Source organism: Pleurodeles waltl, chromosome 3_1 (assembly GCF_031143425.1).
Source record: "Pleurodeles waltl isolate 20211129_DDA chromosome 3_1, aPleWal1.hap1.20221129, whole genome shotgun sequence".
NCBI lineage: Eukaryota > Metazoa > Chordata > Amphibia > Caudata > Salamandridae > Pleurodeles > Pleurodeles waltl.
In genome coordinates, this window is record NC_090440.1 from 2,043,468 (window position 1) to 2,064,805 (window position 21,338).

General features: G+C 49.0%; 2 protein-coding genes across 5 annotated transcripts in view; one reads left to right on the forward strand and one right to left on the reverse strand.

The window, feature by feature from the left end:
- LOC138283657 (oocyte zinc finger protein XlCOF6-like) overlaps positions 1 to 17,142 on the reverse strand; it is a 51,702-nt gene extending 34,560 nt beyond the window's left edge. The window contains exon 1 of the mRNA XM_069221592.1: positions 16,626 to 17,142. The gene's annotated coding sequence lies outside the window, so the exon portion shown is untranslated. The remainder of the gene's footprint in view (positions 1 to 16,625) is intronic.
- Positions 17,143 to 17,673: 531 nt separating this feature from the next.
- Positions 17,674 to 21,338, forward strand: part of LOC138283660 (zinc finger protein 554-like) — a 55,497-nt gene continuing 51,832 nt past the window's right edge. For 3 of the 4 annotated variants that reach the window (XM_069221596.1, XM_069221597.1, XM_069221594.1), the window contains exon 1: positions 17,674 to 18,994. Coding sequence is in view for 2 of the 4 variants with exons in the window: in XM_069221594.1 (XP_069077695.1) it covers positions 18,971 to 18,994 (24 nt within the window). In the remaining 2 variants the exon portion in view is untranslated. The remainder of the gene's footprint in view (positions 18,995 to 21,338) is intronic. The other variant, XM_069221595.1, reaches the window with a different exon arrangement.

A 21,338-nucleotide genomic window follows, 5' to 3' on the forward strand; every position in this document is an offset into this window, starting at 1 on the left:
CCCCCAGGAAAAGATTCAGGAAAGAAACTTCCTAGCCTGCCCATTACTAGACAGTCTAGCATAGTTGGTAATGATGATGAGCCACACCATATAAATAGTGTTGTCTCACATCATAGCAAAAGCATTTATTCTCACCATACTGGTAGTGATGTTTCTGTTAGCCAAGCTGTTAGGGTGACTTCTGTAAGGGACAGGTCTCCTTCTGTCCATTCTCACCATACTTCTGTTTCAAGGCATGTCCCTCCCACCCACCCTGATGACAGATTGTTAGAAAGGGAGCTCAATAGATTGAGAGTGGAACAAACCAGACTGAAGCTCAAGAAGCAACAGCTGGATTTGGATAGACAGACTTTAGAAGTAGAGAAGGAGAGACAGAAACTGGGTTTAGAAACCCATGGTGGCAGCAGCAGTATTCCCCATAGTCATCCTGCAAAAGAGCATGATTCCAGGAATCTGCACAAGATAGTTCCCCCTTACAAGGAGGGGGATGACATTAACAAGTGGTTTGCTGCACTTGAGAGGGCCTGTGCTGTACAAGATGTCCCTCAAAGGCAGTGGGCTGCTATCCTATGGCTATCATTTAGTGGAAAAGGTAGGGATCGGCTCCTTACTGTGAAAGAAAATGATGCTAATAATTTCCAAGTTCTTAAGAATGCACTCCTGGATGGTTATGGCTTAACCACTGAACAGTACAGGATAAAGTTCAGAGAGACCAAAAAGGAGTCTTCACAAGACTGGGTTGATTTCATTGACCATTCAGTGAAGGCCTTGGAGGGGTGGTTACATGGCAGTAAAGTTACTGATTATGACAGCCTGTATAACTTGATCCTGAGAGAGCATATTCTTAATAATTGTGTGTCTGATTTGTTGCACCAGTACTTGGTGGACTCTGATCTGACCTCTCCCCAAGAATTGGGAAAGAAGGCAGACAAATGGGTCAGAACAAGGGTGAACAGAAAAGTTCATACAGGGGGTGACAAAGATGGCAACAAAAAGAAGGATGGTAAGTCTTCTGACAAGGGTGGGGACAAATCTAAAAATGAGTCTTCATCAGGCCCACAAAAACACTCTGGTGGGGGTGGTGGGCCCAAATCCTCTTTTAATCAGAACAAGGAAAAGAAACCATGGTGCTATTTATGTAAAATAAAAGGCCATTGGACAACAGATCCCAGTTGTCCAAAGAAAGGTACCAAGCCTCCTACCACTACAACCCCTACTGCTACACCTAGTGTCCCTACTAATAGCAGTGGTGGTGGGAGCAAACCTACTAATAGCCAATCCAAGGGAGTAGCTGGGCTCACTATTGGTAACTTAGTTGGGGTTGGCCTTGTTAGGGAGGCCACAGAGGCTGTGTTAGTCTCTGAGGGGGCTATTGATTTAGCCACCTTAGTTGCTTGTCCCCTTAATATGGATAAGTACAAGCAGCTACCCCTAATAAATGGTGTTGAGGTTCAGGCCTACAGGGACACTGGTGCCAATGTGACTATGGTCATAGAGAAACTGGTCCACCCTGAACAACACCTACTTGGTCACCAGTACCAAGTAACCGATGCTCACAACAACACACTTAGCCACCCCATGGCTGTTGTAAATCTCAACTGGGGGGGGGGTTACTGGTCCAAAGAAAGTTGTGGTAGCTTCAGATTTACCTGTAGACTGTCTATTAGGGAATGATTTGGAGACATCAGCTTGGTCAGATGTGGAGTTGGAGGCCCATGCAGCAATGCTGGGCATCCCAGGGCATATTTTTGCTTTGACAAGGGCTCAGGCCAAAAAGCAAAAAGGACAGGGAAGCTTGGATCCTGGAACAATGGACCAAGTGCTCCCTAAAGCTAGGGCTAGTAGAAGCAAACCACTTGCTACTATCCCTCCCTCTACAGTGGATTCTACTTCTGAGGAAGAAGAATTCCCTCCCTGTGCAGAACCTACACCAGAGGAGCTGGAAGCAGACACTGCTGAGCTTTTGGGTGAAGGGGGGCCTGCCAGAGAGGAGCTGAGTGTGGCACAGCAAACCTGTCCCACATTAGAGGGTCTCAGACAGCAAGCTGTCAAACAGGCTAATGGGGATGTCAGTGACTCTCACAGAGTTTACTGGGAGGACAACCTCTTGTACACTGAGCATAGGGATCCTAAACCTGGAGCTGCCAGGAGATTAGTGATTCCTCAGGAGTACAGAAAGTTCCTCCTAACCCTGGCACATGACATTCCCCTAGCTGGACACCTGGGTCAAATGAAAACTTGGGACAGATTGGTTCCATTGTTTCATTGGCCTAGGATGTCTGAGGACACAAAGGAATTTTGTAAGTCCTGTGAAACCTGTCAAGCCAGTGGCAAGACAGGTGGCACCCCAAAGGCACCCCTTATCCCACTGCCTGTGGTTGGGGTTCCCTTTGAAAGGGTAGGGGTTGACATAGTTGGCCCCCTTGACCCTCCTACTGCTTCAGGCAATAGATTCATCTTAGTGGTAGTGGACCATGCCACAAGATATCCTGAAGCTATTCCTTTAAGGACCACTACAGCTCCTGCAGTGGCAAAGGCCCTCCTGGGAATATTTTCCAGGGTGGGCTTCCCAAAGGAAGTAGTATCAGACAGAGGAAGCAATTTCATGTCTGCATACTTAAAGGCCATGTGGAAGGAGTGTGGTGTAACGTACAAGTTCACAACACCCTATCATCCACAAACAAATGGACTGGTGGAGAGATTTAATAAAACTCTCAAAGGCATGATTATGGGTCTCCCTGAAAAACTCCGCAGGAGATGGGATATCCTTCTACCATGCCTCCTTTTTGCCTACAGGGAGGTACCCCAGAAAGGAGTGGGCTTCAGCCCCTTTGAACTTCTTTTTGGACACCCTGTTAGGGGTCCACTCACACTTGTAAAGGAGGGTTGGGAACAACCTTTAAAAGCTCCTAAGCAGGATATTGTGGATTATGTACTTGGCCTCAGATCAAGGATGGCTGAGTACATGAAAAAGGCCAGTAAAAACCTTCAGGCCAGCCAAGAGCTCCAGAAGCAATGGCATGATCAGAAGGCTGTTTTGGTTCAGTACCAACCAGGGCAGAAAGTGTGGGTCTTGGAGCCTGTGGCCCCAAGAGCACTCCAAGATAAATGGAGTGGTCCCCACACAATTGTTGAAAAGAAGGGAGAAGTCACCTATTTAGTTGACTTAGGCACTGCCAGGAGTCCCCTTAGGGTGCTCCATGTCAACCGCCTGAAACCCTACTATGACAGGGCTGATCTCACCCTGCTCATGGCAACTGATGAGGGACAGGAAGAAGACAGTGATCCTCTACCTGATCTCTTCTCTTCCACAGAACAAGATGCTCTTGTGGAAGGTGTAGTTTTGGCTGATTGTCTTACTGCTGAGCAGAAAGATAATTGCATAAATCTCCTAGATCAATTCTCTGAACTCTTCTCTACTGTGCCAGGTACCACTTCTTGGTGTGAGCACACTATAGATACTGGAGACAGTTTACCTGTCAAAAGTAAGATCTATAGGCAGCCTGACCATGTCAGGGACTGCATAAAGCAAGAGGTCCAGAAAATGTTAGAACTAGGAGTGGTTGAGCACTCTGACAGTCCATGGGCTTCTCCTGTGGTACTGGTACCAAAACCCCATTCCAAAGATGGAAAGAAGGAAATGCGGTTTTGTGTAGACTATAGAGGTCTCAACTTGGTAACCAAAACTGATGCTCACCCTATACCCAGGGCAGATGAGCTCATAGATACACTGGCATCTGCCAAGTATCTAAGCACTTTTGACTTGACTGCAGGGTATTGGCAGATCAAATTGTCAGAAGATGCTAAACCTAAGACTGCATTTTCAACCATTGGAGGACATTACCAGTTTACTGTAATGCCTTTTGGTTTGAAAAATGCACCTGCCACTTTTCAGAGGTTGGTGAACACAGTCCTGCAAGGGCTGGAAGCTTTCAGTGCAGCATATTTGGACGATATAGCTGTCTTTAGCTCCAGCTGGGATGATCACCTGGTCCACCTATGGAAAGTTTTGGAGGCCCTGCAAAAGGCAGGCCTCACTATCAAGGCTTCAAAGTGCCAGATAGGGCAGGGTAAGGTGGTTTATCTGGGACACCTTGTTGGTGGGGAACAGATTGCACCACTTCAGGGGAAAATCCAAACTATTATTGATTGGGTTCCCCCTACCACTCAGACTCAAGTGAGAGCCTTCCTAGGTCTCACTGGGTATTACAGGAGGTTCATTAAGAACTATGGCTCCATTGCAGCCCCTCTTAATGACCTCACATCCAAGAAAATGCCTAAAAAGGTATTATGGACAGCAAACTGTCAGAAAGCTTTTGAGGAGCTGAAGCAGGCCATGTGCTCTGCACCTGTCCTGAAAAGCCCTTGTTACTCTAAAAAATTCTATGTCCAAACTGATGCATCTGAATTAGGAGTAGGGGCAGTCCTATCACAACTTAATTCTGAGGGCCAGGATCAACCTGTTGCTTTTATTAGTAGAAGGTTGACCCCTAGAGAAAAGCGTTGGTCTGCCATTGAGAGGGAGGCCTTTGCTGTGGTCTGGGCTCTGAAGAAGTTGAGGCCATACCTGTTTGGCACTCACTTCATTGTTCAGACAGACCACAAACCTCTACTTTGGCTAAAACAAATGAAAGGTGAAAATCCTAAATTGTTGAGGTGGTCCATATCCCTACAGGGAATGGACTATACAGTGGAACATAGACCTGGGAGTAGCCACTCCAATGCAGATGGACTCTCCAGATATTTCCACTTAGACAATGAAGACTCATCAGGTCATGGCTAGTCTTATTGTCCTTCGTTTGGGGGGGGGTTGTGTAGGAAAGTACCATCTTGCCTGGCATGTTACCCCCATTTTTCACTGTATATATGTTGTTTTAGTTGTATGTGTCACTGGGGCCCTGGTAACCCAGGGCCCCAGTGCTCATAAGTGTGCCTGAATGTGTTACCTGTGTAGTGACTAACTGTCTCACTGAGGCTCTGCTAATCAGAACCTCAGTGGTTATGCTCTCTCATTTCTTTCCAAATTGTCACTAACAGGTTAGTGACCATTTTTACCAATTTACATTGGCTTACTGGAACACCCTTATAATTCCCTAGTATATGGTACTGAGGTACCCAGGGTATTGGGGTTCCAGGAGATCCCTATGGGCTGCAGCATTTCTTTTGCCACCCATAGGGAGCTCTGACAATTCTTACACAGGCCTGCCACTGCAGCCTGAGTGAAATAACGTCCACGTTATTTCACAGCCATTTTACACTGCACTTAAGTAACTTATAAGTCACCTATATGTCTAACCTTTACCTGGTAAAGGTTAGGTGCAAAGTTACTTAGTGTGAGGGCACCCTGGCACTAGCCAAGGTGCCCCCACATTGTTCAGAGCCAATTCCCTGAACTTTGTGAGTGCGGGGACACCATTACACGCGTGCACTACATATAGGTCACTACCTATATGTAGCTTCACAATGGTAACTCCGAATATGGCCATGTAACATGTCTAAGATCATGGAATTGCCCCCTCTATGCCATCCTGGCATTGTTGGCACAATTCCATGATCCCAGTGGTCTGTAGCACAGACCCTGGTACTGCCAAACTGCCCTTCCTGGGGTTTCACTGCAGCAGCTGCTGCTGCCAACCCCTCAGACAGGCATCTGCCCTCCTGGGGTCCAGCCAGGCCTGGCCCAGGATGGCAGAACAAAGAACTTCCTCTGAGAGAGGGTGTGACACCCTCTCCCTTTGGAAAATGGTGTGAAGGCAGGGGAGGAGTAGCCTCCCCCAGCCTCTGGAAATGCTTTGTTGGGCACAGATGTGCCCAATTCTGCATAAGCCAGTCTACACCGGTTCAGGGGACCCCTTAGCCCTGCTCTGGCGCGAAACTGGACAAAGGAAAGGGGAGTGACCACTCCCCTGACCTGCACCTCCCCTGGGAGGTGTCCAGAGCTCCTCCAGTGTGCTCCAGACCTCTGCCATCTTGGAAACAGAGGTGCTGCTGGCACACTGGACTGCTCTGAGTGGCCAGTGCCACCAGGTGACGTCAGAGACTCCTGCTGATAGGCTCCTTCAGGTGTTGCTAGCCTATCCTCTCTCCTAGGTAGCCAAACCCTATTTTCTGGCTATTTAGGGTCTCTGTCTCTGGGGAAACTTTAGATAACGAATGCAAGAGCTCATCCGAGTTCCTCTGCATCTCTCTCTTCACCTTCTGCCAAGGAATCGACTGCTGACCGCGCTGGAAGCCTGCAAACCTGCAACATAGTAGCAAAGACGACTACTGCAACTCTGTAACGCTGATCCTGCCGCCTTCTCGACTGTTTTCCTGCTTGTGCATGCTGTGGGGGTAGTCTGCCTCCTCTCTGCACCAGAAGCTCCGAAGAAATCTCCCGTGGGTCGACGGAATCTTCCCCCTGCAACCGCAGGCACCAAAAAGCTGCATTACCGGTCCCTTGGGTCTCCTCTCAGCACGACGAGCGAGGTCCCTCGAATCCAGCGACTCTGTCCAAGTGACCCCCACAGTCCAGTGACTCTTCAGTCCAAGTTTGGTGGAGGTAAGTCCTTGCCTCACCTCGCTGGGCTGCATTGCTGGGAACCGCAACTTTTGCAGCTACTCCGGCCACTTCCGGCGGAAATCCTTTGTGCACAGCCAAGCCTGGGTCCACGGCACTCTAACCTGCATTGCACGACTTTCTAAGTTGGTCTCCGGCGACGTGGGACTCCTTTGTGCAACTTCGGCGAGCACCGTTTCACGCATCCTCGTAGTGCCTGTTTCTGGCACTTCTCCGGGTGCTACCGGCTTCAGAGAGGGCTCCTTGTCTTGCTCGACGTCCCCTCTCTCTGCTGGTCCAATTTGCGACCTCCTGGTCCCTCCTGGGCCTCAGCAGCGTCCAAAAACGCTAACCGCACGATTTGCAGCTAGCAAGGCTTGTTGGCGTTCTTTCGGCGGGAAAACACTTCTGCACGACTCTCCACGGCGAGAGGGATCCGTCCACCAAAGGGGAAGTCTCTAGCCCTTTTCGTTCCTGCAGAAACCTCAGCTTCTTCTGTCCAGTAGAAGCTTCTTTGCACCCGCAGCTGGCATTTCCTGGGCATCTGCCCATCTCCGACTTGCTTGTGACTTTTGGACTTGGTCCCCTTGTTCCACAGGTACCCTAGATTGGAAATCCACAGTTGTTGCATTGCTGGTTTGTGTCTTTCCTGCATTATTCCTCTAACACGACTTCTTTGTCCTTAGGGGAACTTTAGTGCACTTTGCACTCACTTTTCAGGGTCTTGGGGAGGGTTATTTTTCTAACTCTCACTATTTTCTAATAGTCCCAGCGACCCTCTACAAGGTCACATAGGTTTGGGGTCCATTTGTGGTTCGCATTCCACTTCTGGAGTATATGGTTTGTGTTGCCCCTCTCCCTATGTTTCCCCATTGCATCCTACTGTAACTATACATTGTTTGCACTGTTTTCTAAGACTATACTGCATATTTTTGCTATTGTGTATATATATCTTGTGTATATTTCCTATCCTCTCACTGAGGGTACACTCTAAGATACTTTAGCATATTGTCATAAAAATAAAGTACCTTTATTTTTAGTATAACTGTATATTGTGTTTTCTTATGATATTGTGCATATGACACTAGGTGGTACTGTAGTAGCTTCACACGTCTCCTAGTTCAGCCTAAGCTGCTCTGCTAAGCTACCATTATCTATCAGCCTAAGCTGCTAGACACCCTATACACTAATAAGGGATAACTGGGCCTGGTGCAAGGTGCAAGTACCCCTTGGTACTCACTACAAGCCAGTCCAGCCTCCTACACTCACCAGAGTTCCTCTGCACTTCTAACTTCGACTTCTGCCAAGGATCGGCCGCTGACTGCTCCAGGACACCTGCATAACTGCAACAAAGTAGCAAGAAGACTACCAGCCACATTGTAGCACCTAATCCTGCGGGCTTTCTCGACTGCTTCCTGGTGGTGCATGCTGTGAGGGCTGTCTGCCTTCACCCTGCACTGGAAATCACAAAGAAATATCCCGGGGGTTGACGCAGTCTTCCCCCTGCTAACGCAGGCACCAAAATTCTGCATCACCGGTCCCCTGGGTCCCCTCCCATCTCGACGAGACATATAGGGGGTCATTCCTACATTGGCGGGCGGCGGTCGCCGCCCGCCAAGCGGGAACCGCCAAATGACCGCACCGCGGTCAAAAGACCGCGGCGGCCATTCTGGCTTTCCCGCTGGGCCGGCGGGCGACCGCCGGCCCAGCGGGAAACCCCCTTCTACGAGGATGCCGGCTCCGAATGGAGCCGGCGGAGTCGAAGGGGTGCGAAGGGTGCAGTGGCACCCGTCGCGATTTTCAGTGTCTGCTTTGCAGACACTGAAAATCTTAGTGGGGCCCTGTTAGGGGGCCCCTGCAGTGCCCATGCCAGTGGCATGGGCACTGCAGGGGCCCCCAGGGGCCCCACGACACCCATTACCGCCATCCTGTTCCTGGCGGTGAAAACCGTAAGGGGGTCGTAAGGGGGTCGGAAACCGCTGGTTGCCCTTTTCTGACCGCGGCTTTACCGCCGCGGTCAGAATGGCCAAGGAAGCACCGCCAGCCTGTTGGCGGTGCTTCCGTCATTTTAGCCCTGGCGGTCGCCGACCGCCAGGGTTAGAATGACCCCCATAGTGCTTTATGATATAAGTGCTATAGTAGGAGCTTTGCATGTCTCCTAGTTCAGCCTAAGGTGCAGGAACAGGATGGCGGTATGGGGTGTCGTGGGGCCCCTGGGGGCCCCTGCAGTGCCCATGCCAATGGCATGGGCACTGCAGGGGCCCCCATAAGAGGGCCCCACAAAGAATTTCAGTGTCTACTCAGCAGACACTGAAATTCGCGACGGGTGCAACTGCACCCGGCGCACCTTCCCACTCCGCCGGCTCCATTCGGAGCCGGCGTCCTCGTGGGAAGGTTGTTTTCCACTGGGCTGGCGGGCGGCCTTTTGGCGGTCGCCCGCCAGCCCAGTGGAAAACCCAGAATCACCGCAGCGGTCTTACGACCGCGGTGCGGTGTTCTGGCGGGGGTACTTTGGCGGGCGGCCTCTGCCGCCCGCCAAGGTAAGAATCACCCCCTATATCTGTAAAAGCCCCTCTTAGTGAAAACAGAAAGCCCTTCTATAGGAAAGTACCATCTTTCTTGGCATGTTACCCCCAACTGTACATGTATGTCAGTATGTTTTTGCCTGTCTCACTGGGATCCTGCTAGCCAGGACCCCAGGGCTCATAGTTTGTGGCCTAATGTATATGCCTGTGTAGTGACTAACTGTCACTGAGGCTCTGCTAATCAGAACCTCAGTGCTCATGCTCTCTCTGCCTTTACATTTGTCACTATAGGCTAGTGACTACATTTAGCAATTATAATTGTCATACTGGACCTTCCTTATAAGTCCCTACTATATGGTACCTAGGTACCCAGGGGTATTGGGGTTCCAGGAGATCCCTATGGGCTGCAGCATTTCTTTTGCCACCCATAGGGAGCTCAGACAAACCCTTACACTGGACTGCCACTGCAGCCTGAGTGAAATAACGTCCACGTTATTTCACAGCCATTTTCACTGCACTTAAGTAACTTATAAGTCACCTATATGTCTAACCCTCACTTGCTGAAGGTTAGGTGCAAAGTTACTAAGTGTGAGGGCACCCTTGCACTAGCAATGGTGGCCCCACATAGTTCAGGGCCATTTTCACGGACTTTGTGAGTGGGAGACACCATTACACGTGTGCACTACATATAGGTTAATACCTGTAGGAAAGTACCATCTTGCCTGGCATCTTACCCCCATATTTCACTGTATTTATGTTGTTTTAGTCTATGGGCCTCATTACAACATTGGCGGGCGGCTACTGCCGCCCGTTAAGCTGTAACCGCCGTGCCCAGCGGGGATGTGGGCTGCAACATGGGAGCCGGCTCCAAATGGAGCCGGCGGTGTTGTGGCCGTGCGACGGGTGCAGTTCCACCCGTCGCGCTTTTCACTGTCTGCACAGCAGACAGTGAAAAGCAGCATGGGGCCCTGTCAGGGGGCCCCTGCACTGCCCATGCCAGGGGCCCCATGACTCCCCGTACCACCAGCCTTTTCCTGGAGGTTCAGACTGCCAGAAAAAGGCTGGTGGTCGGGGAGTCGTAATCACCTGGGCAGCGCTGCCCTGGCGGATTACATCCGCCGGGGCCATTGTGGCGGTAAACCGCCAGCCCCGGCGGTGCGACCGCGCGGGAGCCACCGCCAGTCTGTTGGCGGTGCTCCCGTTGCTTTGGCCCTGTGGTTGTAATACCGCCAGGGTCATAATGACCACCTATGTGTCACTGGGACCCTCCCAGGCAGGGCCCCAGTGCTCATAATTATATTGGGGGGACAATTCCATGATCTCTGGGTCTCTAGCACAGTACCGGGTACTGCTAAACTGCCTTTCCGGGGTCTCCACTGCAGCTGCTGCTGCTGCCAAACCCTCAGACAGGTTTCTGCCCTCCTGGGGTCCAGGCAGGCTGGTCCAGGAAGGCAGAACAAAAGATTTCCTCTGAGAGGGTGTTACACCCTCTCCCTTTGAAAATAGGTGTGAAGGCTGGGGAGGAGTAGCCTCCCCCAGCCTCTGGAAATGCTTTGATGGGCACAGATTCTGCCCATCTCTGCAGAAGCCAGTCTACATCGGTTCAGGGATCCCCCAGCCCTGCTCTGGCGCGAAACTGGACAAAGGAAAGGGGAGTGACCACTCCCCTGACCTGCACCTCCCAGGGGAGGTGCCCAGAGCTCCTCCAGTGTGTCCCAGACCTCTGCCATCTTGGAAACAGAGGTGTTGGGGGCACACTGGACTGCTCTGAGTGGCCAGTGCCAGCAGGTGACGTCAGAGGCTCCTTCTGATAGGCTCTTACCTCTCTTGGTAGCCAATCCTCCTTCCTTAGTAGCCAAACCTCCTTTTATGGCTATTTAGGGTCTCTGCTTTGGGGAATTCTTCAGATAACGAATGCAAGAGCTCACCAGAGTTCCTCTGAATCTCCCTCTTCACCTTCTACCAGAGGATCGACCGCTGACTGCTCAGGACACCTGCAAAACTGCAACAAAGTAGCCAGACGACTACTAGCAACATTGTAGCGCCTCATCCTGCCGGCTTTCTCAACTGTTTCCAGGTGGTGCATGCTCTGGGGGTAGCCTGCCTTCACCCTGCACCAGAAGCTCCGAAGAAATCTCCAGTGGGTCATCTGAATCTTCCCCCTGCTAACGCAGGCACCAAAAGACTGCATCACTGGTCCTCTGGGTCCCCTCTCATCCTGACAAGTTTGGTCCCTGGAACTCAGCATCTCTGTCCAAGTGACTCCCACAGTCCAGTGACTCTTCAGTCCAAGTTTGGTGGAGGTAAGTCCTTGCCTCCCCACGCTAGACTGCATTGCTGGGTACCGCGTGATTTGCAGCGGCTCCGGCTCCTGTGCACTTTTCCAGGATTTCCTTCATGCACAGCCAAGCCTGGGTCCCCGGCACTCCTTCCTGCAGTGCACAACCTTCTGAGTTGTCCTCCGGCGTCATGGGACTCCCTTTTGTGACTTTGCGTGGACTCCGGTTCACTTTCCTTCCAAGTGCCTGTTCAGGTACTTTTGCGGGTGCTGCCTGCTTCTGTGAGGGCTCCCTGAGTTGCTGGGCGCCCCTTCTGTCTCCTCCTCCAAGTGGCGACATCCTGGTCCCACTTGCATAAGCCAGTCTACACATGGTTTAGGGAAACCCAGTCCCTGCTCTGGCATGAAACTGGACAAAGGAAAGGGGAGTAACCACTCCCCTGTCCATCACCACACCAGGAGTGGTGCCCAGAGCTCTCCCCGTGTATCTCAGACCTCTTCCATCTTGTTTTCAGAGGTGTGGGGACACTCTGGAGGCCTCTGAGTGGCCAGTGCCAACAGGTGAGGTCAGAGACCCCTCCTGATAGGTGCATACCTTGGTAAGTAGCCAATCCTCCTCTAAGGGCTATTTAGGGTCTCTCCTGTGGGCTTCTCTTCAGATTACGACATGCAAGAATCCACCAGGACTCCTCTGCACTTCTCTCTTTGACTTCTGCCAAGGATCGACCGCTGACTGCTCCAGGACACCTGCAAAACTGCAACAAAGTATCCAGAAGACTACCAGCGACATTGTAGTGCCTAATCCTGCCGGCTTTCTCAACTGTTTCCTGGTGGTGCATGCTCTGGGAGCTGCCTGCCTTCATCCTGTACCGGAAGCCACGAAACAAATCTCCAGTGGGTCGATGGAATCTTCCCCCTGCTTCAGCAGGCACCAAACTTCCGCTTCACCAGTACTCTGGGTCCCCTCTCATCCTGACGAGCCTGGCCCCTGGAACACAGGTGGTGGACCCAAGTGACCCAGACTGTCCAGAGGTCCAACTGTCCGGATTTGGAGGAGGTAAGTCCTTGCCTCTCCTCCCCAGACAGTAATCCTGTGCACCACGTGATCTGCAGCTACAAGGGCTTCTGTGCACATTTCCAAGAAATCCTGCATGCACAGTCGAGCCTAGTTCCCAAGCACTCTGTCCTGCGATGCTCTGCTCCCTGAGTTGATCTACGGTGTTGTGGGACCTCCTTTTGCAGTGTTAAGACGACCACTGTGTTCAGACTTCATGAACCCGTGTTCAAGGACTTCTGCTGGTGCTTCCTGCTTGTGTGTGGGCTCTCTACGTTGATGAGGGCCCCCTCTGTCTCCTCACCCAAGTGGCGACATTCTGGGCCTTCCTGGACCCAGGCAGCAGGATCCGCGACTTTTGCAGCTAGCAAGGCTTAATTGTGGTATTTTGCCAACGAAACAACTCTGCATCCTCCAGCACTCCGGGGACATCTTCTGCACAAAGGAGAATTTCCTAGCACCTTTCGTTGTTGCTGAATCTTCAGCTTTTTCCATCTGGAGGCATCCTTTTTGCACCTTCATCCGGGATTTAGTGGGCTCCTGCCCACCTTGGAAACTTTTGCGACTCTTGGACTTGGTCCCCTTCCTTTACAGGTCTTCAGGTCAAGGAATCCGTCTTCAGTGCTTTGCAGTCTGTTGTGGTCCTTGCAAAATCCTTTATCACGACTTTAGTGTGTTTTGGGGGAAATAGTAGTACTTTACTCCTACTTTCCTGGGTCCTGGGGTGGGGTCTCCTTCACACCCTTGGTGTTTTCTCACACTCCAAGTGACCCTCTATACACTACCCTTGCCTAGGGGTGCATTCGTGGTTCGCATTACAGTTACTTAGTATATGGTTTGTGTTGCCCCTAGGCCTGTTGCATTCTATTGTTTTACAGTGTTTGCACTACTTTCTGAGTGTTTTACTTACCTGATTTTGTTATTTGTGTATATTTTGTATATGTTACTTACCTCCTAAGGGAGTATATCCACCGAGATATTTTTGGCACATTGTTACTAAAATAAAGTACCTTTATTTTTAGTAATTATGAGTATTGTCTTTCTTATGATATAGCACCTATATGATATAAGTGGTATTGCATGAGCTTTGCATGTCTCCTAGTTCAGCCTTGGCTGCTCTGCTATAGCTACCTCTATCAGCCTAAGCTGCTAGAACACTACTATACTCTACTAATAAGGGATAACTGGACCTGGTATAAGGTGTAAGTACCATTAGCACCCACAACAAAGCCAGGCCAGCCTCCTACATTCTTCAGTGTTTACAGAGATCCCCTTACAGCTCTAAACATTCCTCATAGCACGAGAAAAAGAACGTGCAATGTGTACAGGTTTTTATTTTTAGTCGCAGATTCCCCTTCCTGAAATTTCCTTGAGGTGTACATGCCCCTTAGTGAGTCTGAGGCCTTTGACTTAATTGTGATTTACTCTGGAATTTTGTGTGCAGGTCTTATCTGCTCATGGGACAAAAGGTTTGGGAATCAGGTATATTACCTGCAAATTCCCCTTCACAGTGTATGTTTATAGCGGTAGCGTTGGCACACGTTTTTAATTTAAGTATAAATGATGCTCACAGCATAAGACAAGCATTGGCATACCCATAGGTCTCGCTTTTGGGACCTTTTAAGAATGTAGCCATGTAACACATTAAACCTTTATCAGAAATAAACTGTGTGTGCATTCCTTCATACATTTGGCATTAAACTGTAATGGTCAGAACATCCCCTAGAGTGCAGTAAAAATAGCATTTGGAGGAAACATGGCCATGTAACCATATTGTCAACCGCTAGAAGGCATAACCACATGAAAAGAAAAGAGCAGAGAGCATTACATTGTGACCATATATCCAGCTCCTAGAGGGCATAGTTCATCACACATTTTTGGACCTAGTAGACCTGTTAGAATATTATTACAAACAAGGCCACTAGAACACAAACTACTCCCAGCTGTAAAGCAAAAGTTCCCACCCATGAGAGCGCGAGAACAAGCATTGAATGGAGGGAGAGGTTATGATTTTGGGCCCCCCCCCCCAACCTAGTGTGGTGACTCAGAAGATGAGCTGGACAGAAAGAGCATGTCATGCTGGATGTTTTCGTAGTGGTCACATTGTCCTAGGACCACCATAGACTGAGTTATGGGTAAATGTGTGTTGTAAAAGAAATGCCCTGAAAGCATTATGGGGTGAGTTTCTGAGTGCAGTGAATAGTGTAGTACTGGCTCTCCCGTTGTGCTAGGGAGAGACCGTTAAGGGTTTCCCTTGTGTTTTTATGTTTAAAAGGTGCCAGTTTGTATGTTTTTCAACTGTTAAACTTGGGACGAATTTAGGAATGGGGCTGCAATAGTTAACCGGTGCTCATGTATAGCACACCAATCTTCCAGTCGAGTTTGCACTATATAAATAAATTACAATCCCCCTCCAGCTTGCAGCCTTTGTAGGGTGCAGACACTGCAAAGAAACAGCAAGATGCCAGAGGAAGAAACAACATACCGGCACGAGGCATAAGCAGAGAGGCAAAAGTAAAAAGTAGGGCTGCAACACTAAGGTATACGGCCAATCGTACAATAATCCATGTAACAGGGTCAGTCTCCAGGGTGGGAACAGTCTCAAGGCAGGATAAACCTAAGGCATTTACCCAACAAACGAAAGGAATTTTGAAAGGCTGGCCAAGGAACGAATGAAAGCGATGAGCATGGCGAAAGCCCACAGAAGTAGATTACAGCATGTCAAGAGACAGCGCATGAGTGCTGCCTAGGCTCGACCTAAAAAAGGAGGGAAGTGTGTTAAGAACCAATCTTTAAACTTTATATACCAAGTTAAGTAAAAAGAATGCACTGTGTTAAAAAGCAATGCAACGTGAACAAGTTTCATTTAACCTCTAAGCATCTCTTGCATTGCAAAGTACACATAATTTCTCTTTATTAAATAAACCTTTCATTGTAAGTAAATGTGGCACAGTGAGAATATATTTGCTTTAAATTGAAAACCTCTCTCATAGTGTGTGTAAAAGGTAGTGCGATATGTGTAAAGCTCATCTGTAAATGCACATCACTGCGAGTAAAAAGCAGTGCAGTGTAGACAGATTCCATGTAAATGCCCTTCACAGTGTGAATAACATACAGTCAGGGCAAACAGAAGTTCTTGGTGAACATCTCTTAGCATGTATAAAACAGTGCAGAGTCTAGATTTCCTCTGGTGTCAGCACAGAGCGGTGTAGTGCACAGATGCCCTCTTTGTAGTTGTGGGTACCCTCATGGTGTCGTAAAAACAGGGCAGTGTGCACAGATTTCCTCAGTAAATGCCCCTCATAGACTGAGTGAAATGCAGGACAGTGCACTCAGGTCTCCTTTGCAAACGACCCTCATACTATGACTAAAGATCAGTGCAGTTTCAGATTTCCTGTCCTGTGCAAGCCTGTGGAAGTGAGGGAAGCAGTGCAGTGGACTCTTTCAGCTGTAAATGCCTCTCATAGTGTGAGTATAAGGTAGTGTAGTGGCAGAGGGTTTATTCTCTGTAAACTCTCCTCAGATTGTGAATCAGTGTGATGTGTACTGAGTTCCTTTGTTTACTTTAGAAACCCCTCAGGGTGCACTAAAAAAGAAGTCCAAAATGCATGGATTGCCCCAGTAAACACCCTTCCTAGTATACTCAGATTTCTTCTTTGTGGTGCAAGCACCCTATGTACTGTGGTAACAGCAGTGCACAGATTACTCAGACTGTAGTAAACTGGGTGCACTGTGCAGAGACTGCCCCAGTAATCACCTTTCCTAGATTAGAACAAATCAGTGGAACAGGTCTCTTTAAGACAAATAATGACCACAAGACATCCATGGACGGGAGGAAAAAGCCCCCACCCCCTCTAGACACCCCTGGCAGTGCAGTAAACAATAGTGCAGTATACAGATCTTCTTTTTAACTCAAACACCCCCCAGGGCCGGCAGGAAAGCCCGCCAGAGGTCCCCGGATAGAATATCCCAGATCAGCCCGGCTCCTGACAAGGATTTCCTCTATAAACGCCCCTGGTAGTGCAGTGAACAGCAGTAAGTGGCGGTGTAGAGCACAGATTCCCTCTTTAACACAAATGATGACCACAAGCACCCCCAGTGCCGGAAGGAAAGCCCCCCCAGAGGTCCCCGGATAGAAGAGCCCAGCTCAGCCCGGCTCCTGGCAGAGATTTCCTCCAGGATTATTCAGTTCATTTCTACAAACAGCAGAAGGTGCTGACAATCTCCTACCTGAGCAGGAACCAGTGCAGACATTTCCAGGCTCTCTCCTCCTCCTGGGGGAGGGTTGGGGGGGAGGTGCAGGTGCAGGTCTGGAGGAGGAGGTCTGTGAGGATCTGAAGATGAAGATAACTGCACAGACAGACAGTGCTCCTTCCTCCTTCACTTCAAGGATCTGGGCTTCTTCCTTCTCTTCTGCACAGAATGACAGACAGGGGCTCCTCCCCCTCAGACAGACAGACAGGGGCTCCTCCTCCCTCCTCAGACAGACAGACAGACAGACAGGGGCTCCTCCCCCCTCAGACAGACAGCGGCCCCTCCCCCTCTTCTGCTGCAGGCTGGACACAGAGGGATCTGCTGGGAGCGTCTTCTCAGTATTCCTTACTTGTGCTGCCTCTGCCACCTCTGACCCGGAAGTGGAAATTCAGAATCACACTAAGAAAGAACCTGTTAGCTTTCATTGTTTATGCTGTTTCTACCACTTCCAATCCGGAACTGAAAAGTCTGATGCTCTGTAAGAAAGAATTTGTCAGCATTTACTGCTTGTGCTGTCTCTGCCGTCGCTGACCCGGAAGCGGATCTGCTGCCTGCACATTAGCCGCAAATTCCGGTAGGAGTCTCAGCGGGAGAGGAGCGCCCTCTGCCTGCAGCTGGTGGGATCTCTTTTGCTCTGTCTTTGAGGTGGATTGAAAATTCTTGGCGCGAATGGTAGCAAATGTTTCACTCTCCTTGCACTACGTAACACCACGCTCGAGGCACAGACAGACGCGTTGGCGCAAACATACGGGCAGCAGTCGTATATCTGTGCCTCCCTGTGGCGTCAGGGGGGCTCAGACAGACGAGGGATCAGATAATAAAGCACACCCGTGCGCTAACGGGCTACAGGGCCTGCGCATGCGTCAGAGAGCAGTGGCTCCACGCAGGTCCACAATGAGGCTGCGCAATCTGCAGGCACAAGGTTACGAAGCCTGCGTGCTCAGGCGCGTCACTACGCATGCGCTGAGGTAGGGTCACCAGAGCTGCGCATGCGTGTTTAGAGCAAAGTGTTCGGAGCATGCGCAGTACCATACCCGGATATTGCATAAATAGCTGCTGGCCGGGGCTCATCTCCGGAAGGAGCTATGTCCGGCCTCTAGGCGCTGTGTGAGCACAGCAAAAGGGTCCTTATTGAGGGGAGGAGCAGTGTGAGCCTTCTAGGCGCTGTGTGAGCACAGCAGAAGAGTCCTTAGTGAGAGGAGGAGTAGTGTGAGCCTTCTAGGCGCTGTGTGAGCACAGCAGAAGAGTCCTTAGTGAGAGGAGGAGTAGTGTGAGCCTTCTAGGCGCTGTGAGCGCAGCAGCAGGTCCTTATTGAGAGGAGGAGTAGTGTGAGCCTTCTAGGCGCTGTGAGCGCAGCAGCAGGTCCTTATTGAGGGGAGGAGCAGTGTGAGCCTTCTAGGCGCTGTGTGAGCACAGCAGAAGGGTCCTTAGTGAGAGGAGGAGTAGTGTGTGCCTTCTAGGCGCTGTGTGAGCACAGCAGAAGGGTCCTTAGTGAGAGGAGGAGGAGTGTGAGCCTTCTAGGCGCTGTGTGAGCACAGCAGAAGGGTCCTTAGTGAGAGGAGGAGGAGTGTGAGCCTTCTAGGCGCTGTGTGAGCATAGCAGAAGGGTCCTTAGTGAGAGGAGGAGTAGTGTGTGCCTTCTAGGCGCTGTGTGAGCACAGCAGAAGGGTCCTTAGTGAGAGGAGGAGTAGTGTGTGCCTTCTAGGCGCTGTGTGAGCACAGCAGAAGGGTCCTTAGTGAGAGGAGGAGGAGTGTGAGCCTTCTAGGCGCTGTGTGAGCACAGCAGAAGGGTCCTTAGTGAGAGGAGGAGTAGTGTGTGCCTTCTAGGCGCTGTGTGAGCACAGCAGAAGGGTCCTTAGTGAGAGGAGGAGTAGTGTGTGCCTTCTAGGCGCTGTGTGAGCACAGCAGAAGGGTCCTTAGTGAGAGGAGGAGTAGTGTGTGCCTTCTAGGCGCTGTGTGAGCACAGCAGAAGGGTCCTTAGTGAGAGGAGGAGGAGTGTGAGCCTTCTAGGCGCTGTGTGAGCATAGCAGAAGGGTCCTTAGTGAGAGGAGTAGTGCGAACACATCAGCAAGGTTCTTCAGAAGAAATGCTGTGCACGCCCTCCTTGAGTTGAGTGGCTCAATTGTTCACTAGTGTTTTAATTACAGGAAGAGTTTTGTCCGGCTTCAGCCGACTTCTACCACAGGTCTTCACAGCTGACGGCTGGCGCTGTAGAGTACAGCTGCCTCATTCGGTTGCTTCCCCTTGGTCTCATTGGACTTACAGATCAGACCTGATAACCAAAGATTTCACCTGGAAAAGTCTGAAAGTAGTGGGTTCGAGATGTACCGCCTGGATTCCAAAAAGGTAAGTAATTACTCTTTGCATGATGGCAAAACTATACCTTGTATTTCAAACCCTTGGCCTGTGTATGGGATAAAGTAGACTCTCCTATACATTCTAAGGATACTGCAAGTCACCAAGGAGCCTAGTCCCATATACAAGGCAGAAGGCAGAGCTCCTTTATAATTCATGAAGCTTCAAGGTGATTTACTATAGCATTTTAAGGTTCGACAGGTTTGTTCCTTATAATGCTTGGTCACACCATTACTTATAGTTGCATATAAATAACATAAATGTGGAATCAGGAGTGTGAAATTAAATATGCAAATAGATGTATGTTGCAAAACCTATTTCTGGAACGGCTTTAACAAAATAATTATGTTTTTAATGTGAGCAGAGAGGCTTCCTGCTTTCCTGCAATGAGCTATAGCCCTGCAAAAAATGAACATGCAGCCATAAATGGCTTATTTCTGCCAGTGTCTGTTTTTTTTCACGCAAACAGTTCAGAAAATCTTCTTTTTTTTTTTTTTTTTTTTTTTTTTTTTTAACTTTACAATCAACAGATGTGGTTCCACTCCGTGATCTACCTTTGATACTCTCTGCTGGTGGCAGACATTGTAACTTCACAACTCAACTGTAATAAAATGTTGAACAGCTATGTCATTTTGTTATTGCAGGGGACTAGTGATGTCACATCTTAAAATTAGAGGCACGTTTTTATAAAGGGATTTCACGTTTTCATTTTATTATACTTGAGGAAATCATGGGATGTGCAGCTGATCACTTTCTGATGACTCCTTTATTACAAGAGTAGGTTTTGTGGACATTAAAGCAACTTTTTTTTACTATTCTGATTTTAGTCCTGGTATAGTTTGAGGAAAGGGAAACACTTTCGCGACTTTAGTGTGTTTCCTGGGAAATAGTAGTAATTTACTCCTACTTTCCAGGGTCTTGGGGTGGGGTATCTTGGACACCCTTAGTGTTTTCTTACACTCCCAGCAACCCTCTACACACTACACTATCCTAGGGGTCCATTTGTGGTTCGCATTCCACTTTTAGTATATGGTTTGTGTTATCCCTAGGCCTATTGTATTCTACAGTGTTCGCACTACTTTCTGACTGTTTTACTTACCTGATTTTGGTTTGTGTGTATATTTTGTTTATTTTACTTACCTCCTAAGGGAGTATATCCTCAGATATTTTTAGCACATTGCCACTAAAATAAAGTACCTTTTATTTTTAGTAACCCTGAGTATTGTCTTTCTTATGATATAGTACCTATATGATGTAAGTAATATAGTAGGAGCTTTGCATGTCTCCTAGTTCAGCCTTGGCTGCTCTGCTATAGCTACCTTCTATCAGCCTAAGCTGCTAGAAACACCTCTATTCTACTAATACGGGATAACTGGACCTGGTACAAGGTGTAAGTACCACTAGGTACCCACTATAAGCCAGGCCAGCCTCCTACAAGGACATATTCTGAGTATTAGTGAAATCGGAAAATAACTATTTAAGGATTTTGCAACTAAGGCCCGTGCCTGTCTTGTAAGGCACTGATAAAGAGGACAGACTCGATCACATACATCTTGCCAACATGGCACAGGGAGATCTGTCATGTTCCAGCTCCTATATGATACAAAGTCGAACTCAAGAAGCAACTCCGTCTCTGTATGTCTGTCGTACAGATAGAAACTAGAGTTGAGGCTATGGAGTGTGAAGTACTCAGAACAAATGAAAACGTTGCATCAGTGGGTAAACAGTTTCTTTGCCATGAGACTGAACTTTAAGACTAAACATTTGGAGACTGCCATCTTGTCCATCGTATGCCAGTACCCAGATTCATTCCATGTCAATGAAGGTTAAAAAGAGGCAAACTCTTGTTATATCAAGCGAGCAGTTAAGTAACATTTTTGGGTATTCTAAACTGCTGTTACGGCTGATTTTGCTTCTCTCTGCTTTAGTTGTAGTGCCAGGAGTTGCCCAGCTTTCTCCCCTTGCCCGTATTACGTACCTTCTGTGTGGTGTAATGTTTTTTCTTTTATTGTTGTAAAGATGGTGTTTAATTCTTATTTTTTGGAGACAAGCATTCTTAAGGTAATATTAACCAGTGACAAGCAATAAGATCCAGCAAGGGAATGATCTGCCTTATACTAGTTATGGGGTTCCCTGTCATTGTGTTCTCATAATTCTGGAGGCCCGAGCAGTCTAATTTCAGATCAGGTGCCAAGTATAAATCCTGCTCAATCACTACAGTGAAGAGTCTGTCAAGGTTCAACAAATGGCAGTTTGTTTGGCATTGGGGGGGCATAGGTCAAGCCTATAACAAGAGTGACCCTGATGAATCCAATCACGTCAACCGCTCCCTGGC